This window comes from Limanda limanda, chromosome 3, assembly GCF_963576545.1.
Source record: "Limanda limanda chromosome 3, fLimLim1.1, whole genome shotgun sequence".
NCBI classification, from domain to species: Eukaryota; Metazoa; Chordata; class Actinopteri; order Pleuronectiformes; family Pleuronectidae; genus Limanda; species Limanda limanda.
In genome coordinates, this window is record NC_083638.1 from 1,725,029 (window position 1) to 1,743,622 (window position 18,594).

Sequence of the window (18,594 nt, forward strand, 5' to 3'; positions counted from 1 at the left end):
AAAAAAAGTACAAAGACAATTTGTGCTTCATCATCATCATCATCATCATCATCATCATCATCATCATCATTGTCCTTGGTACTGTACTTGTCATTTAGAACAGAGCATGTTATAAAGGAAAAACACATTTTAATCAGAATAATATGAATCAAAAATTAATCGTTAACAATATGTGAATAACAATATTTACTTGAGCAAACTTAAACAATTAAAAAAATAAAAGTAACGATATAAATGGCAGTATATTTCTGAATATTTCATCACATGGTCTTTTGTACATTGTACATCACCATTGTTTTCTTTATAGTCATTACATACATAGAGATAATACATTCATAACTTCATCATCCACATCACCATGCACATCTGTTTCTCTGCCCTGAACTACGTCAAGTAATTTAAAAGATAATTCATCATATACACAAACATATGACAACAAAAAGGAACAAAAATACAGATACAAAATATACATACATACATTTACTTTGACATTTCTCGTTTATTTTTATGTTGTCGCTCGAGGGCTAGTGACTACTGACACCGTAAAAAAACGACCAAAAAATAAATCATCGAAGAGTCGTAAAGAAAAGAAAATGCACAGAGCTCCAAACTAACTCTGTTGTTCTTTCTTCATTTTCAATGAAACAAATTGGTGGTTTAGTCACACAAAAAAAAAATTTACACAAGAGTAAAACGAACCAAACAATAATCTCTTGCACAGATTCCCTCCAAAATAGTAATTTGTCCTGAAGCTGAAATAGTATGAAGACTTGTAGTTCTCTGGATTTGCTTTAGGACCTGCACGGAGGTCCAGACATGTTCCTGAGACTTTCTGGAGAGGCTGTAAGTGAGAAAGTAGAGAATGTGAGAACACAGCAGGAAACTGTCCGGAACATTCACAGAAAGTGAGTGGGCGTGTTGCTGACGTTTCTAATGTAAGATGTGAAACTGGAAGAAAACAAATCCTTGAACAAAGTCTGGACATGTTCAAGAGTCTATGTCAAAAAATAGTTGAGTAAAGATAATATTTCATCCAAGTGAATGTGAATCTATTGCTGCATATTAAATTGGACTGAATTACCTGATGTGTTCAGTTGTACTTTGTTCACTTCATGTTGAAGGCGTCGTTCAAACCCTTCAGAGCTTGTTCCTTTGTGAGTTTCCTCCAGGCCTCTGGGACATCAGCTGGTTCGGCTTTATATTCTTCAGCAAATCTGTCATTGTATTGCACCAGGACGTACTTCCAGTAGTCAGATGCCTCTATGGTGCGGTCTGGAGGAATGATCCAGTCTGGGTAGTACTCGTTGTAGTTCTTGTAAGGACGCACCTCCCATTTGGTGTCTGAGTTTCTGAATTCACGATCACTGTGCACGCTAGTTGTACACAGTGGTTCCCTCAGCTTCTTACTTGACTCACACCTGTATCTGCCAAGACCTTGTGGCCGATGAATGGCTGCATGATGCTGCGTGTGTTCTGTGCCACCGGCCTCACAGGGAGCCTTACAAAATGGACACTGTTGTCCACAACCAAACACTCGCTTGAAAAGCTCATCCTGTGGTTTGATTGGAAGCTTGTTCAGAGTCTCAGTGATGTCATCAGAGTTTGAGAACTCCTCTTCCAGTTGGTCCTTTAACTCCTTCATTGAGATCTTGAGACACTTGATGAATGAATGACATGAACTTTGGATCAGAAACAAGGTGGTTTCTTCAGCCTCCACTGAAAGTGAGATGTCTTTGATCAAATGTTTGCGCATGTTGCTGATTAGCTTTGTTATGCTTTCCGTGTTATCTGGCAGCGGAGCACCATCCTCTCCTATTGCTGCCCGATCTACCGCTTCTGATATTTTTTGGTCGATGACTTGTAGATTGTTGTTCTTCAGTTTGCACAAAGTCTTGTCCTCTGACATCTTTTCTCTGATGTGCTCAAATATCCAATCCTTAACATATCTTTCATAGTTAGTAATGTAACTGACAAAACTCTTGAAGTCTTCCTGTAGCAGTAACTCTTTCTCAATGTTGTACTGGAAGAATGTGCGAGAACTATACTCTGCTGAATGGGAACTTGTCAGAATGTCAACCACAATGTTTACTCCCAGAGATCCACAGATGAACTGTTTCACAGCAGGTTTGATACAAGACTTGACAAAATGTTTTGCTTTGTGTTGGCAGTCATCTTGATTTTTGTATAAATCAAGAAAATCTGACAGGTACTGAGTCTTGTACTTTTCCAGCTGAGTGTGAGGATTATTATCTGACAAGAATCTTTGGTGCATTTTGACAAATTCCCTTGAAGCAACGCCACAAATGTGAAGTTTCAGGTCAATCTCAAACTTTATATTTGTTTTGTGATGGGTGTAACCTTGTTTAAGGGATTCATCAATTTTTTCGAGAAAATCCTTTGTGAAAGAGTCCTGGTAATCTCCATCGGTCTCAACCTTATCATGTACAAACCTTGTACAAGAGTCAATGATTCGCTCTGCAAAGCTCTGCAAAGGTCCTATGCACGTACCTTTGAACTTCTGCAGAAAAGTTCCTACATGCTTATGTTTAGTTTTAAATGGACCTGCCCCCATTTCCTTTAGGTCTGTTACTTTCTTCAAAGCCTCATTGACATTTCTATTACAGAAGTTTTTCCTCAGCTGCTTCAGGACGCATGCTGCAATGTCTCGCTCTTTCAGGCCGGACACGTTTCCAGTGGCTTCAGCCCACATCTTTTCAAACTCTTGTGTCAGCTCTTCCTCAGTCAGAGTTGATTCGTTGCAGTCACTCAGAAGCTTCATGACCTTCTGTTCAATCACACCTCTGTATCCTCTCTGAATGTCCTGAACCTTTTTTGAACTTAGTTTTTGTTCATGGATGTCATCCAGTTTTACCGACACGGAACGTTTGATTTCATCTGCAAGGCCTTTGACACTGTTTAAAAATTCCGCTTTGTATTTCTCTATCAGATCAACTCGTTTATCTGTCATCTTGTAGTAGTCGTAGATTTTTTCCTTCATTGTTTGTTGTTGGTCTGTTATTTTGTCTGACACCTCAGATTTTTTTCCTTCAACTAATCTGTTCCAAGTTTCTACCTCAGATTCATTGTCAGCATTCAAGATTTCTACCTCTGCTTGTGTTTGCCAGGTCAGAATATCTTTTCTGAACTCCCATTCCCACTGACTGAACTCTTTGCACAAGTTGTCATAGGCTTGAGCCACAAGAGTGTTTCTGAAACTGAAGATGAAGTTCTCATTTTTCACGGCCTGCCAGAGACTCTTCATCCATTCCAGAAACTCTGGGATCTGCGACACTTCATTGCACGGGTCCTTCTTCACTGTTTGGAAAAGGTTTTTCTTGAAATGTGCTACAGCTTCACTGTAACCTGTGCTCACTGGTGCCATTGGTGGAGTTCCAAGCCAGAGTCCTGGGATGTTCCAGTTGTTCTTGTCCATGTCATAGTCCAGCACATCCGTGAACTCTTTGATAGAAGGTTTCTTTTCCATTTCAGCTGCGATTTGAGTCATTTCATTGAGTTGGTCTAGGAGATGTTTTCTATCTGTTATGTTCTTGTCATGAGCTGAAACTGATGAAACATTCTGGTGAACAAAATTACAAACTGGCTTTTTTCCAATTTCTTTCATCCTCAAGAATGCGTGCACTGCAATTTGCAGGACATCTTTCATTTCTGTTGAGTTTTCCATTGCGATGTTGATGATGGTGGCATCACTCAAGCCAATGACAAAGGTTGCTAGCTGGTTGTCGTGCTCGTAACTGTCCTCTAGTTGTGCCAGATCAGGAGACTTAAGACCCTTTGTGTCAATGAGGACAATAAAATCACAGTTTAACTCACTTTTCAAATCCTCTGCAACTTTGAGGAAGAGCATGAATGCTCCTCTTGTGCATCTGCCGCTGCTGACAGGAAACTGCACACCAAACATGGTGTTGAGGAGCGTTGACTTACCGCTGCTCTGAACACCCAACACAGTCAGTACCAACAGTCTGCTCCTCTGTCCAACCTTCTTGTGAAGCTCCATCAGTACGTCTGTCACCCATCTCTCTGGGACGTTGGAGGCATCTCCGTCCAAAAGCTCTAAAGGATATCCATCCAACAGCATTTCAGCTGCCAAACCAGGGAGCTGGGATATTTCATCAGCTGTTGAGCTGCTGGTTGAGAACTCGTAGATCAGTCCCATCTCTCTCATGTAATGCTCTGTTCCTAAAGAACTGTCCACCATAGCTTGGTCTAACTCTGCTATGAGTTTGGCGTCTCTCTCCTTGCATTGCTCCTTGAATTTGTTACGTAACACAGAGAGTTTGACTCGTGAATGTGTATTAAACTTCAGTTTCATCCACTTCAGGAAAACATCTCTTTTTTCTTTGTCAGTTGTCGATAAGCACTTGATGAAACTCTTCATTCCTTTGGAGGCGTCAGAATTGTGTTGCTCCTGTTGGATGTGTCTTTTTTCTTTCTGTAGTTGACATTTATATTCTTCAAGGCCAGAATCACCAGATGTCTTCAGTCTACACTCTTCCTTTTCTAACTTTGACAACCTTTTCCAGTTCGCTCCTTGCAAACTCAGATTTAGTTTTTTATAGTCTGGTATACCTCGCACTCCAATGGCGTCCATGATCTCCTCAGCTGCTTTTCTCTGTGATTCAGTTTTGCTTTCGTCCACAGACAGACCAAGATCAACAGCTTTTCCAACCATATCTACAATGCTCATGGGGTCTTTCACCTTTAACAGGGATGCCTTGATGACCTCACAAAGATTCTGTGAGAACTCTGCCACATTTGAACTCTGGTTTGTGATCTTCACTCTGTTCTTTGGTAAACCTAATTCCTTCACCAATTTCTGCCATGACATCATCTCCTCTCTGGCATTCCCTCCCTTTCGATTGACGACTAAGAACAGTTTGGATTTCACATCTTGAAGAGAAGATATAATATTGTGCTCACTTTCTTCAACGCTGTCCAGGAACACAAAGGTAGCTGTTGATACTTGAAAGAGAAAGTTGAATTGTGTGAGTGATTCACAAATGTCCCCTCGCAAATCTGCGAAGGCTACTGGCCCTGGAAAAACATCTAAACTTTCATTACCACAGGGAAGGTACCAGCAAACCTCAACAAGGCCATTTGCAATTTCTCTTTTGACTGCCCCCCCTTTCACATCTCTGTGTATGAAGATTTTGCAGTTCTGTTGTCCACGGCTGAGGACATGATTCAAGATCTGGGACTTGGATGAACTGCTGTTCTTCAGCTTCACAAAGGAGAAGAATGGTATATTTGCTTGGACAATGTTGTCTTCAACAAACCCTCTTGATTCAGACAGATCATGTGGACACCACTCTTTGACGATGTCTCTCAGAGCCCACAGCATCAGGGTACACTGACTCCTGTTGCCGCGGGGCAACAGCAGTGGAAGAGAAAACTGGCACATTGACATCTTGAGGGCCATTTCCTGCTGCAGGATGCTGTCAGCGCAATGGAAGAGAGCGACTATGAGGTCGAGGGGGTTAACCTCATCATCTCTAGAGTCATCAGCCGTGTAAAGGTCTTCATCAAAGAGATCATTGTCTTCTTCAATGTTTTCCTCTGGCCTGATTGATGATTGTATTGAGCTCCTGCATTCTGCATTTATTTTGAACAGTTTTCTGAGGAAACACCATGGTATTTCCTCCAGCGATAAAACTGATTTTTCCTCAATACTGTTCTTGTTGATCTCAAAGAGAGACTGTTGATTGAGTTTGTTGGGATAAAAGTCCTTCAGTCCAAGTTTGACGATAAAGTTCAACAGGGCTGTCAAAGAGAAAGAGAACATACATTTTAGAAAGTAATGACTGACACCACCTATTGGGTTGTATATGTATGTTTGATTGTTTGGGTATGTGTTATTTTGCAGTGTTAAATACTGTAAATCTTTCTTGTGAATAACATTTGGGAGCAAAGACTTCATTCACATGAAACCAAAACTACTTATTGTTACATATAGGAATCCAAAGATGTGCAACATCGGTCTGAAGGGACATGTCCTCCTCGAGCTGCCTCTCTCAGGTCTTGTAGAGGAGTTTAAATTCACCAAAACAAGGCTGGAGACTCTCTCAGAGTCCAGAGACAAATATATACGGGCTGTTGGACCATCATTGACAACAGGATGGAAATGGAAACCAAAAGAGAAAACCCAACAGGTAAAAGCAGCACTCTAGCACACTGACATTGTGGGTCACGTTAAACAGGGAAGAGGAGGTTTGGGCCGAGGTCAGAGTAGTCCCCTGTGGAACAAGGCAACTCCTTCAGAGCAGAGACAATTGGTAGTCCTGGAAATCTGGCATCAGGAAGAGGCAGCAAGATGTGTGAAGGCTGTCACTCAAGCAAGACAGGGGCAGTGGATGAGATGGGAAATCATAGAGAAAAGACGGATTCAGATGGAAGGACCTGTTGGGAATGGAAGCTAGCACCCTCACCCAACCTACAGCAGTGGCTGAACGAAGATCCATCCTGCCCACGACGCTCGAATCAAGCTACCCTCATCCTCACTGGTTGTAAAATACGTCTCTCCCAAGGTAGGTATACGTGGAGACACAACCAGGTACTCACATGCCTTGCAGCAACAATAAACACTGTTGCTTGCTGTCCTGGCTCCTAAAAGGTGAAACGAGCTCCCTAATGGCACACAAGATGGCGCCGTACTAACAGCAGCCTGTTATAGCAGCTCCTGGTTCTACCGTCGGTTTATTGTGTTTTTATTAGGTTTGCTGTTTGTTTTTTATATTTATTTTTGCACTGCTCTGTGCATCGTCGTACCGCACAAGGACGAGGTGCTTTTACTACAGATTTTTACACTTTTTACAACTTTTAACTGCAATTCGGTCTCTTCGGATCACTGGGAGCATGCCTGCTACACACGCCGGCTTTGTTTACACCCGCGACCAGCTGATGGCCCTGAGGCACACAGCCCTCTTGGCCGGAGAGAGACCCACCATCCCGGAGGAGTTAAAGAGGAGATGGCGAGGCTGCAGAGCGGGACTTAAACTGAGGATGGAGAAAAGAAAGTTTAAGCCCTTCATCCCTGCAGTCATCACTGGTAACGTGAGATCCCTGGCGAATAAGGTGGACGAGCTGGAAGCGCTCATCAGGACGCAGCGGGAGTACAGGGAGTCCAGTGTTGTGTGTCTCACGGAAACGTGGCTGCACGAGCACATACCGGACTCCAACGTCACCATCCCCGGCTTCCAGACGGTCCGAGCTGACAGAGACACCACCGCGAGCGGCAAGAAGAAAGGAGGGGGCCTCGCCGTGCTCGTAAACAACCGGTGGTGTCACCCCGGGCACGTCACGGTTAAACAGCGTGTCTGCAGCCCGGACATCGAGCTCGTCGCCGTCGGACTTCGTCCGTATTATCTGCCGAGGGAGTTTACCAGTGTTTTCGCCATCACTGTTTACATTCCTCCATCCGGGAACGCGGAAGCAGCGTGTGACGTCATCCACACTGTGACTGCGGGATTACAGACACAACACCCCAGGGCCTTCATCTTCATCACAGGTGACTTCAATCATGCCTCCCTCTCATCCACACTCCCTACCTTCTTCCAGTTTGTGAAATGTGCCACACGTGATAATAAGACTTTGGACCTGCTGTATGCAAATGTGAAGGATGCATACAGCTGCACTGCCCTGCCACCACTGGGCAGGTCAGACCACAACCTTGTCCTGCTCTCACCATCATACAAGCCTGTGGTTCAGCAGCACCCAGTCACAGTGAGGACTGTGAGGAAATGGTCTCCTGAGGCCATGGAAACACTGCGTGGAGCCCTGGAGGCCACAGACTGGGCTGCTCTGTATGAGCCACATGGTGAGGACATTGATGGCATGACTGACTGTGTCTCTGAGTACATTGGGTTCTGCATTGACAACACCATTCCCACTAAAGAGGTTCGCTGTTACCCAAATAACAAGCCGTGGGTAACCAGCGACCTGAAGGCCCTTCTGAACCAGAAGAAGAGGGCCTTTAGATCACGGGACAGTGCAGAGCTCAAGCGAGTACAAAGGGAGCTCAAACGCAGCATCAGGGAGAGCAAGGACAACTTCAGGAGAAAACTGGAGCACAAACTGGAAGACAATAACACCAGGGACGTCTGGAGTGGGATGAAGGAGATCACCGGCTTCCAGAGGAGAGGTGGGGGAGCAGCGGGGGATGAGGGACGTGCGAACGAGCTGAACACATTCTTCAACAGGTTCAACTCCAACCCCCCCACCCCCAGCGGACCCTTCACTGCCTCCTCTGCTTCTCCGAACAACAACCCCCCACCTCCCCCCATCACCCCCTACCCCCCACCACCCCCGTCACCACCTCCCCCCATCCCCCCGCTGGCCTTCACCACAGACCTTCCCACACCTCCCACCCCCAGGACATCCTCACATCACCCACAGCCCCCCACCCCTGAGTCTGGACTCCACTTCACAGCCAGCCAGGTGAGGAGAGAGCTGGAGAGGCTCAAACAGAGGAAAGCTGCAGGACCTGACCGCATCAGCCCTCGTGTGCTGAAGGGATGTTCCACCCAGCTCTGTGGAGTTCTCCAGCACCTCTTCAACCTGAGCCTACAACTTCAGAGAGTGCCAGTGCTATGGAAAACATCCTGCCTGGTCCCAGTGCCCAAAAAAGGACGTCCTGCTGCACTGGAGGACTACAGGCCGGTGGCACTGACCTCTCACATCATGAAGGTCATGGAGAGACTGGTCCTGGCACACCTCAGGCCACTGGTGTTCCCATCACAAGACCCCCTGCAGTTTGCATATCAGCCCCATGTTGGGGTTGATGATGCAATCATCTACCTGCTGCAGAAGGCTTATTCCTCCCTGGACAGACCCAACACCTCAGTCCGGATCATGTTCTTCGACTTCTCCAGCGCCTTCAACACCATCCAGCCCAGACTGCTGAAGGCCAAACTGGAGGGCACGCAGGTGAGTGCTCCCCTCATCACTTGGGTCGATGACTATCTGACGGGCAGACCGCAGTTTGTGAGATTACAGAACTGTGTGTCTGGTCGTCTGATCAGTAACATCGGGGCCCCCCAGGGAACTGTACTGTCCCCCTTCCTCTTCACCACATACACTGCTGACTTTCAGCACTGCACTGAGTCGTGTCATCTACAGAAGTTCTCTGATGACACGGCCATTGTGGGGTGTGTTGAGGGCGGGGGGGAGGCTGAGTACAGGGACCTGGTTGACCGCTTTGTGAAGTGGTGTGGGGAGAACTGCATGCAGCTCAACGTGGCGAAGACGAGGGAGATGGTGGTGGACTTCAGGAGGAACAAGCCCCTGCCCTCTCCTGTCTGCATCGGTGGGACGGATGTGGAGGTGGTGTCGGCATACAAGTACCTGGGTGTCACTCTGGACAATAAACTGGACTGGTCCACCAACACACAGGCCGTCTACAAGAAGGGCCTGAGCCGGCTTTACTTCCTGAGGAGGCTCGGGTCCTTCCACGTCTGCAACAAGATGCTGCAGATGTTCTATCAGTCTGTTGTGGCGAGCACCATCTTCTTTGCTGTGGTGTCCTGGGGTGCGGGCATCAAGGCAAAGGACGCCAACAGACTGAAAAAACTCATCAGGAAAGCAGAGTCTGTGGTTGGCTCTAAGCTGGTCACCCTGGAGGAGGTGGTGGAGGACAGGATGCTGGCAAAACTGCTGGCAATCATGGAAAATCCCTCTCACCCCCTCCACAAAACACTGGACAAGCTAAGGAGCAGCTTCAGCCACAGACTCATTCAACCCCGCTGCTCTAAGGAACGATACAGGAAATCGTTCCTCCCAACTGCAATAAGACTGTTCAACTCATCCACCTCTGTCAGAGCCACCATCACAGAACTGCACTAAACCTGTCTCCTTGCACTGTGTACCTGTACAACCGCTCCTTATACACTTACTTCACATCATATGTGATATGTGTGCATATAAACCATATTGATATTATATATCATTTTATACAGTAATATTGTCTTTTGCACACTCTGTATACATATTCTTAGACTCATAGTATATTATATTACCTATTGTATAGTCAAATACTTATATTCATATTCATACTTCTACTATATATCATATCATACTCTCTGTATATTCTTGTTTACATAAGTCTATATACACATATTTATTTATGTGTACATGTTATAATTACTATTATTATATCACCCTTACTATTATTATTATATATACTGTTGCTGCCATTATTACCATATACTGCTTTTATATTGGTATAATTACTATCATATATAAATATATATTATGTTATATTATATACTATATATACTGTACTATTCTTATATACTGTCTAACAATACCATTACCATCATATCATCAGTACTTTTACCATCATCTTGCCAATGCACCTTATCTACCTATTTTATTGTATTTTTATCTTGTGCTTCTGTTTTTTTATTCTTTCTACCTTTTATTTTTAATTTTATTCTATTGTATTGTATTGTATTGTATTGTATTTTATTGTATTCAATTATACCGGCTGCTATGACAACTTAATTTCCCCTTCGGGGATGAATAAAGTACTCTATCTATCTATCTATCTATCTATCTATCTAATGACATCAGAAAGTCATCTTCCACCACAAACTAAAAAATTACCTCTTCCAACTATACCTTGAATAAAAAAATGAACACTTTAGTTTAAACAAAAAATGTAGTAGCACTTAAATGGCACTTACTTATTACACTTTGTAGTTTTGCTTTCTTGAAGAAAATTGTACTTGCTTGATTACTGTTGTTCTGGGTTTTTGATGATTGATGCACTTAGTATGCGTCGCTTTGGATAAAAGCACCATTTTAATGAAATGTAATGTAATGTAAACACAAAGAGAACTGTTACCAATGCCTTGACATCCAAAACATCAAACGCAGTTCAAAGGAAAACTTTTGTCTGTGAGGGGGAACATGGACAGAGAGGTTCTTCTCCATCTGGAGCAACCCAGAGACTGGAGGATGTTGGTGGACGTGGGCCAGCGGCTTCTAGTCCAATCAGATATTGTTACTACCATTGTAAGACAGGACGTGATACACTGGTCCAACAACCAGCACATCGTCTACTTTGTAGAATTAACCCAAGTTTTTAACGTCCTCAGCTGGAGGACAGAATTAAGTATAAATTTGGCAGCTACAGCTTTGTGCCCATTCACTCAACAAGCATACAGATCTCTACATATTGCTTTGTAAGCTTACTGTGTCGTACACAAATAAAAGTTGAATGAGTTACCTGCATGCTCTTCACTTTCTGGGTCTCTTGTAGACATGGTCAAAGCTTTCCCTTTATTCCTTTGTGCATCAAAATCTGGAGAAAAATATATATTAACTTGTAAGTTTCACAGAACAATTGTTTACAGAATCCAACAGTTTATTTTTGGATTAGTTTGTGGCCAAGATGATTTAGAATTGAATTGATTTTGGTTACCAAGTACAGGTGGAAATCACAAATCACTTTGTCCATTTCAAAGATTAATTGTCCGACTTGCAGCACTGACCCAGATTGTGTTTATTTGAACATGTTGCTAGTCTAAACCGTCAAATTAAGTTCAGTACATAACTACAAAAATATTTATCATTAAACTATCTATCGTATTGTGACTTTCGTCAGTTTCTTAAGAATGTCCTGTATTGAATGGATGGACCTAGATTCTGTGTGACCTGCACCCACTGAGCCTGTTATGAAAGTCAACCTGCACCGCCCACAGAGAACTGCCTTAATCTGTGATCTGAACTGAAAAGAGTTTTTGTACTGACAGTGGACTTTATGAAAAGAAAGACAACATGTCTCCACTTCCTCCCATTGTAAAAAACTGAGGCCAAAATATCTTTGTTGTGATGTAATTGATTGAAGCTCTGTACGTTTTACCACAGTAAGTTGCTGTTCCTGTTTTGCATTTGTTGGAATGTACGGCAAGTTATGGAATTTTACTCCTGATCATTTCCTCTGCTTATATATTTTTTTAAATATTTATTAAGATTCATGTGATTCTAAAGGCCCTAGGGCACATGTGTCAAACACAAGGCCCGCGGGCCACATGTGGCCCGTGAATGAATTATATGTGGCCCGCATGATAAAATCTATTTACTATTAGAGCTCGCCCGCCGGCAGTGTTTTGCAAGTTCTCAATACAAAATAAGTACTGACAATTCCTGAGGGTCAGTGAACACATCGGGATGGGGCACGTGACAGTTCTAGACCTATAGCAGGCTCTCATTGGCTGACGAGTGGGCGGGTCAATGGTGAATGACAGATCCCACAATGCACTGCCCGTGTGTCGGCACGCCAATCACGGTCCCGCGACCGCGCACCTCACAGTCTGTATCACATATCACTTGTGACAACTTTCAACTATCCCGCTCCCAAACATGGCTAAACGAAAGGTGGCATTTGAAAACAGGAGCTTTCAAGACAGGTGGGAGGAACAGTATATGATCGCGGATGTAAAGGGTGGATCCGAGAAAAGATGAAGGAGGAAAAAAGTGAGGGAAAAAGTGAGTTGACAGCTTATCACTGCATCATACACCAGGAGTCTTTGTGTTGCAAGGCCTTGAAAACGAACATGGGATGAGCATCATAACATTAGCGGTTAACTTTATCAGAGCCAAAGGTTTAAATCACCGCCAGTTCAAGTCTTTTCTGAAAGCTCCGAAATACAACGTGTCTGTGTGACATCACGAGCCACCCGAATGCGCTCAACCTGCAGCTTCAGGGGCGGGGGGGGCGGGGCTGTGTCATCACTGACATGTACGCTACAGTGAGGGCTTTAAAACCAAGCTGCGCCTGTGGGAGACGCAGCTGCTGCAGGGAAACTTGTTTTTCTCTTGCTACTACAGGACATTTGATTTTTCTTTGAAGTCAATTATTTTTGTCTGTTGTTTACCTGTAGAAAATGTTTTCAGTGGAAATTACTCTGGAAATACTGCAGATAGAGCCAGAAAGCAATTAATGAAACTGATTTTATTACTTTTATATTTATTTATGTATTATTTATTATTTGTTTTCATTTATTTCATAATTAATGTTGTTTTATCGGCAATACTCTATAGGCCTTGTTAGTTCCAGGTTCAATATGTGCACTAAGGTTCTTTCAATAAGTTTTCAATAAACGTTGAACCCATGTGGCCCTCGACTTGAAGCAATTTTTTGATTTCGGCCCACTGCCTATTTGAGTTTGACACCCCTGCCCTAGGGTCTCATTAATAAAACAGTGCGTGGGATTCATACCAATAGTGTACGTGCGCATAAAAGCCGGAAATGGAATACGCAAATGAAAATTCCGATTCATAAAACGATGCGCAAACACACCTGAACGCAATGTTCACTTTATAAATCACAGTCCACCTGGAAAAGTTCGAACGTGGATCTTTCTCCAAATCCGCCCCCTCCACATGCCAATTTAACACAATAAATGGTCGACGCAAAGCACGTCCTCAGCTGGAGGACAGAATTCAGTATAAATTTGGTAGCTACAGCTTTGTGCCCATTCACGCAACAAGCATACAGATCTCAAAATATTGCTTTGTAAGCTCTCTGTGTCCATACACAAATAAAAGTTGAATGAGTTACCTGCATGCTCTTCACTTTCTGGGTCTCTTGTAGACATGGTCAAAGCCTTCCCTTTATTCCTCTGTGCGTCAAAATCTGGAGAAAAATATACATTAACTCGTAAGTTTCACAAAACAATTGTTTACAGACTCAAACAAAGTTTAATTTTGGATTAGTTTGTGGCCAAGATGTTTTGGAATTAAATTGATTTTGTTTACCAACTACAGGTGGAAATCACAAATCACTTTGTCCATTTCAAAGATTAATTGTCTGACTTGCAGCACTGACCCAGATTGTGTTTATTTGAACGAGATGATTCCACAGTAGTGGGGCTTGATGGCTGAAAGCTCTGGCTCCTACTCTACTTTTAGAGACTTTAGGGATGACAAGTAATCCTGAATTCTGGGATCGGAGTGCTCTAGTGGGTTGATAAGGTACTAACAGCTCTTTAAGGTTAAATGGCGCCATATTATTAAGGGCCTTGAAGGTGAGGAGGAGAATTTTAAATTATTTTCTAGATGTAACCTGAAGCCAGTGTAGCGATGCTAATACTGGAGAAATGTGCTCTCTTTTCTTGGTTCTCGTCAGGACACGTGCTGCGGCATTTTGGTCTTTAACGACTTACTGCTGGAGCCTGATAATAATGAATTACAATAGTCCAGTCTGGATGTAACAAAGGCGTGGACTAGTTTTTCTGCATCTTTTTGCGAAAGGACATGTCTGATTTTTGAGATATTACGCAAGTGGAAGAAGGCGGTCCTAGAAATTTGTTTTAAGTGAGAATTAAAGGACAAATCAGGATCGAAGATCACTCCCAAGTTCCTGACTGTTTCATTGGAAGCAAGGGCAATGTCGTCTAGCGCAGCTATATCATTAGATAATGTTTCTCTAAGGTGTTTAGGGCCAAGTATTACAACCTCAGTTTTATCTGAGTTTAATAAGAGAAAATTGCCGGTCATCCAGGTTTATGTCCTTGAGACATGCTCGAAGTTTAGTTAATTAATTACTTTGTTCAGGTTTTATTGACAAATATAACTGGGTGTCATCCGCATAACAGTGAAAATTTACCGAGTGTGTCCTGAAAATGTTTCCTAGTGGAAGCATATATAATGAGAATAAAATTGGGCCAAGCACAGACCCCTGTGGAACACCATGGTTAACTTTGGTGCGCACAGATGACTCATCAATAATTTGTACGAATTGGGAGCGATCAGCAAAATAAGATTTAAACCAGTTTAAGGCCGTTCCTTTAATGTTAATTAACTGTTCTAGTCTCTGTAATAAAATTTGATGGTCAATTGTGTGGAATGCTGCACTGAGATCTAACAGAACGAGGACAGACACAAGTCCCTGATCTGAAGCTATTAGAAGGTCATTAGTGACTTTTGCCAGGGCTGTCTCTGTGCTGTGATTGGTTCTTAACCCAGACTGAAAGTCTTCATATATATTATTTTCCTGGAGAAACTCCTGGAGAAGTTGTAGCCAATCAGCTGTGTGCTGATTGGCTACAACTTTTTTTAAGATTTTAGATAGGAAGGGGAGATTAGATATTGGCCTGTAATTTGCTAAAACCTCTGGGTGTAGGGTGGGTTTTTTGAGTAGGGGTTTGATTACAGCTATTTTAAAAGACTGTGGTACATAACCTGATGATAATGACAGATTGATTGTGTTAAGTAACGAATTATCTATTAGGGGCAGAATTTCTTTAAGTAATTTAGTTGGAATGGGATCTAAGATACAGGTTGTTGGTTTAGAACCTGAGATTATTTTGGTAAACTGATCACGGTGATCGGAGAGAAGCTGTCTAAGTAATGGGAAGGATTCTCAGCCGTTTCTGAGATCTCTCTTGTTGGGAGGGTATTAGTGCCAATTGAGGGCAGGAGATGGTGGATTTTATTTCTAATAGTTAGAATTTTATCGTTAAAAAAGGTCATAAAGATATTGCTATTTAGAGATCGAGGAATACTGGGTTCGGTGGAGGTGTGACTCTCTGTCAGCCTGGCTACAGTGCTGAAGAGAAACCTTGGGTTGTTTTTATTCTCTTCTATTAGTTTTGAATAGTAGGCAGCTATGGAAGCCCATTTCCGCCACTGTGATGAAAAAAAAAAAAATTGGTATCTCATTATTATGAGATACTATCTCATAATTATGACTTAGCATCTCATTATTATGAGATACTATCTCATTATTATGAGATAGTATCTCATAATTATGACTTAGCATCTCATTATTATGAGATAGTATCTCATTATTATGACTTAGTATCTCATAATTATGACTTAGCATCTCATAATTATGACTTAGTATCTCATTATTATGAGATAGTATCTCATAATTATGACTTAGTATCTCATTATTATGAGATAGTATCTCATAATTATGACTTAGCATCTCATTATTATGAGATAGTATCTCATAATTATGACTTAACATCTCATTATTATGAGATAGCATCTCATTATTATGAGATAGCATCTCATTATTATGAGATACTATCTCATAATTATGACTTAGCATCTCATAATTATGACTTAGTATCTCATAATAATGAGATAGTAACTCATAATTATGACTTAGCATCTCATAATTATGACTTAACATCTCATTATTATGAGATATTATCTCAAAATTATGACTTAGCTTCTCATTATTATGAGATAGTATCTCATTATTATGACATAATATCTCATAATTATGACTTACCATCTCATTATTATGAGATACTGACTGCAGGGTCTGTCATGCAAGTCAAATGTTGTATTTCTGTTACAGTGGCGGGCGTAGTTATCATTAACTCAAACCTTAACTTGACTTCACTGAGTTCCCAGCCTCTCTACCACTGCTCACCTGCTCTGCTGCAACCCGCCCACAGTCAGACACTAAGTCATAATTATGAGATAGTATCTCATTATTATGAGATAGTATCTCATAATTATGAGATGCTAAGTCATAATTATGAGATGCTAAGTCATTATTATGAGATGCTATCTCATAATAATGAGATACTAAGTCATTATTATGAGATACGGATTGTGGGCGGGGCGCCACAGAGCAGGGAACCCGAGGCTGAGCGGGTGCGGGGACAGCAGCCTTACTCGCGGAAGTGGGCGACTGTGCATCGATACAGAGACATAACAGGATCGATCCATGTTTTCTGCTCCGTTCATTGTCTTAGCGATGTGCTGCCGCTGAATAATTATAACAAGCGCTGCTCCAGCATCAGAACAGACGCTCATTAAAAGTCCGGTCGTCCTGTGTGTGTCTGTGTCTGCTTCCGCCTCACTTCCCTCTGACCCGCGCTCACTTCACACTTTAACAATAAACACCAGCACCGATCACAACTTATTAGGACACGTACAGGACTGATGTTTACTTTGTGTTTGTTTGAGTTCATGAAACACGTGTTGTGTGGAGCTGGGGACTACGTGCACACGGTGTTTAAACATGTGTTTCGTAACGTGAGATGTAACGTGACGCGCACAGTACAGGACCGTCAGCGTTAAAGTGACGGAGCGATCCGAAGTCTTGATCGGTCATCATCGAATAATTACTAAAAAATACATGTGATTATCAGTTTTAGTGAAGAGGAATAGAGACAAGCATACACACACACACACACACACACACACACACACGCAGACTCGCATGACAAACCCTGCAGTCAGTATCTCATAATAATGAGATGCTAAGTCATAATTATGAGATATTATGTCATAATAATGAGATACTATCTCATAATAATGAGAAGCTAAGTCATAATTTTGAGATACTATCTCATAATAATGAGATGTTAAGTCATAATTATGAGATGCTAAGTCATAATTATGAGTTACTATCTTATAATAATGAGATGCTAAGTCATAATTATGAGATAGTATCTCATAATAATGAGATGCTAAGTCATAATTATGAGATGCTAAGTCATAATTATGAGATAGTATCTCATAATAATGAGATGCTATCTCATAATAATGAGATGTTAAGTCATAATTATGAGATACTATCTCATAATAATGAGATACTAAGTCATAATAATGAGATGCTAAGTCATAATTATGAGATACTATCTCATAATAATGAGATGCTAAGTCATAATTATGAGATACTATCTCATAATAATGAGATACTAAGTCATAATTATGAGATGCTAAGTCATAATTATGAGATACTAAGTCATAATAATGAGATACTATCTCATAATAATGAGATGCTAAGTCATAATTATGAGATACTATCTCATAATAATGAGATAGTATCTCATAATAATGAGATGCTAAGTCATAATTATGAGATAGTATCTCATAATAATGAGATACCAATTTTTTTTTTTTTCATCACAGTGGCGGAAATGGGCTTCCATAGGCAGCTGTTGCTTTGTGGAGAACCTTTTTATATGCTTGAACACTACTTATAAATCACAGTCAACCTGGAAACGTTCGTACGTGGACCTGCCTCAAAATCCGCCCTGCACACGCCCACTTTACACCATAAATGGTCAATGCAAGGTACGGCATGAATATTAAATGATGCTGCTGACCAATGGGTTTCCACCGTGAGTCCTGACGGAGTCACGGCATCAAGCGATGAGAAGAGGAAGTGAAACTTTCTAACACTGACATCGAGGTGTTTGTTATTGAGGTGGAGGTGAAGAGCAACTTTATGGGACAGCAGTGATGTCACTAATAAGGAAAATACACTGATACTCTGCTGCTGCTGCTGTGGATAACACACGGTGTGAGAGTGAAGACAAGAGAAAAAACGGAGCCTGAAGTAAAAAAAAGATCCAATTCAAAGTTGGAGGCAAAAAAACACACTCTCAGAATTTGAGGTGTATTGTCTGTTCGTATTTTATTCATCCAAAACTGCAGGATTATTAAATTCAGAGGCTGAGATGTCTTCAATCTTTAAAATTTAACAGAATTATTATTATAATATGCTTCTGTTTGTACTGGGATGGTTTGGATCTGTGTGTTACTGGACTCATGTCAGCACAAAGTTCACAGATCACAGATCAATAGAATCTATATTAGCTGATC

The 18,594-nt window shown here is 41.9% G+C and overlaps 1 protein-coding gene across 2 annotated transcripts; it reads right to left on the reverse strand.

The window, feature by feature from the left end:
- Positions 1 to 795: 795 nt before the first annotated feature.
- Positions 796 to 13,633, reverse strand: LOC132998069 (up-regulator of cell proliferation-like). 2 transcript variants are annotated; one of them, XM_061067558.1, is made up of 4 exons: positions 13,580 to 13,633; positions 11,243 to 11,317; positions 1,082 to 5,778; positions 796 to 841 (listed from the first exon to the last, which is right to left on the reverse strand). In XM_061067558.1, the coding sequence occupies exons 1-3, from the start codon at positions 13,614 to 13,616 to the stop codon at positions 1,106 to 1,108; spliced, it is 4,785 nt and encodes a 1,594-aa protein (XP_060923541.1). In that variant the 5' UTR covers positions 13,617 to 13,633; the 3' UTR covers positions 796 to 841; positions 1,082 to 1,105. The 2 variants fall into 2 exon arrangements, with proteins under 2 accessions (XP_060923541.1, XP_060923540.1); XM_061067557.1 differs by lacking the exon at positions 796 to 841 and having other exon boundaries at positions 1,009 to 5,778.
- Between the last annotated feature and the right edge of the window lie 4,961 nt (positions 13,634 to 18,594).

Bases quoted from the DNA above. Each gene is read 5' to 3' on its own strand.
- LOC132998069 (XM_061067558.1), bottom strand. From the start codon at position 13,616: ATGTCTACAAGAGACCCAGAAAGTGAAGAGCATGCAG. The intron at 11,318-13,579 runs GTAACTCATTCA...ATTTTTCTCCAG, and splicing joins AGAAAGTGAAGAGCATGCAG to ATTTTGATGCACAAAGGAAT. The intron at 5,779-11,242 runs GTAACTCATTCA...TCTCTTTGACAG, and splicing joins AGAAAGTGAAGAGCATGCAG to CCCTGTTGAACTTTATCGTC.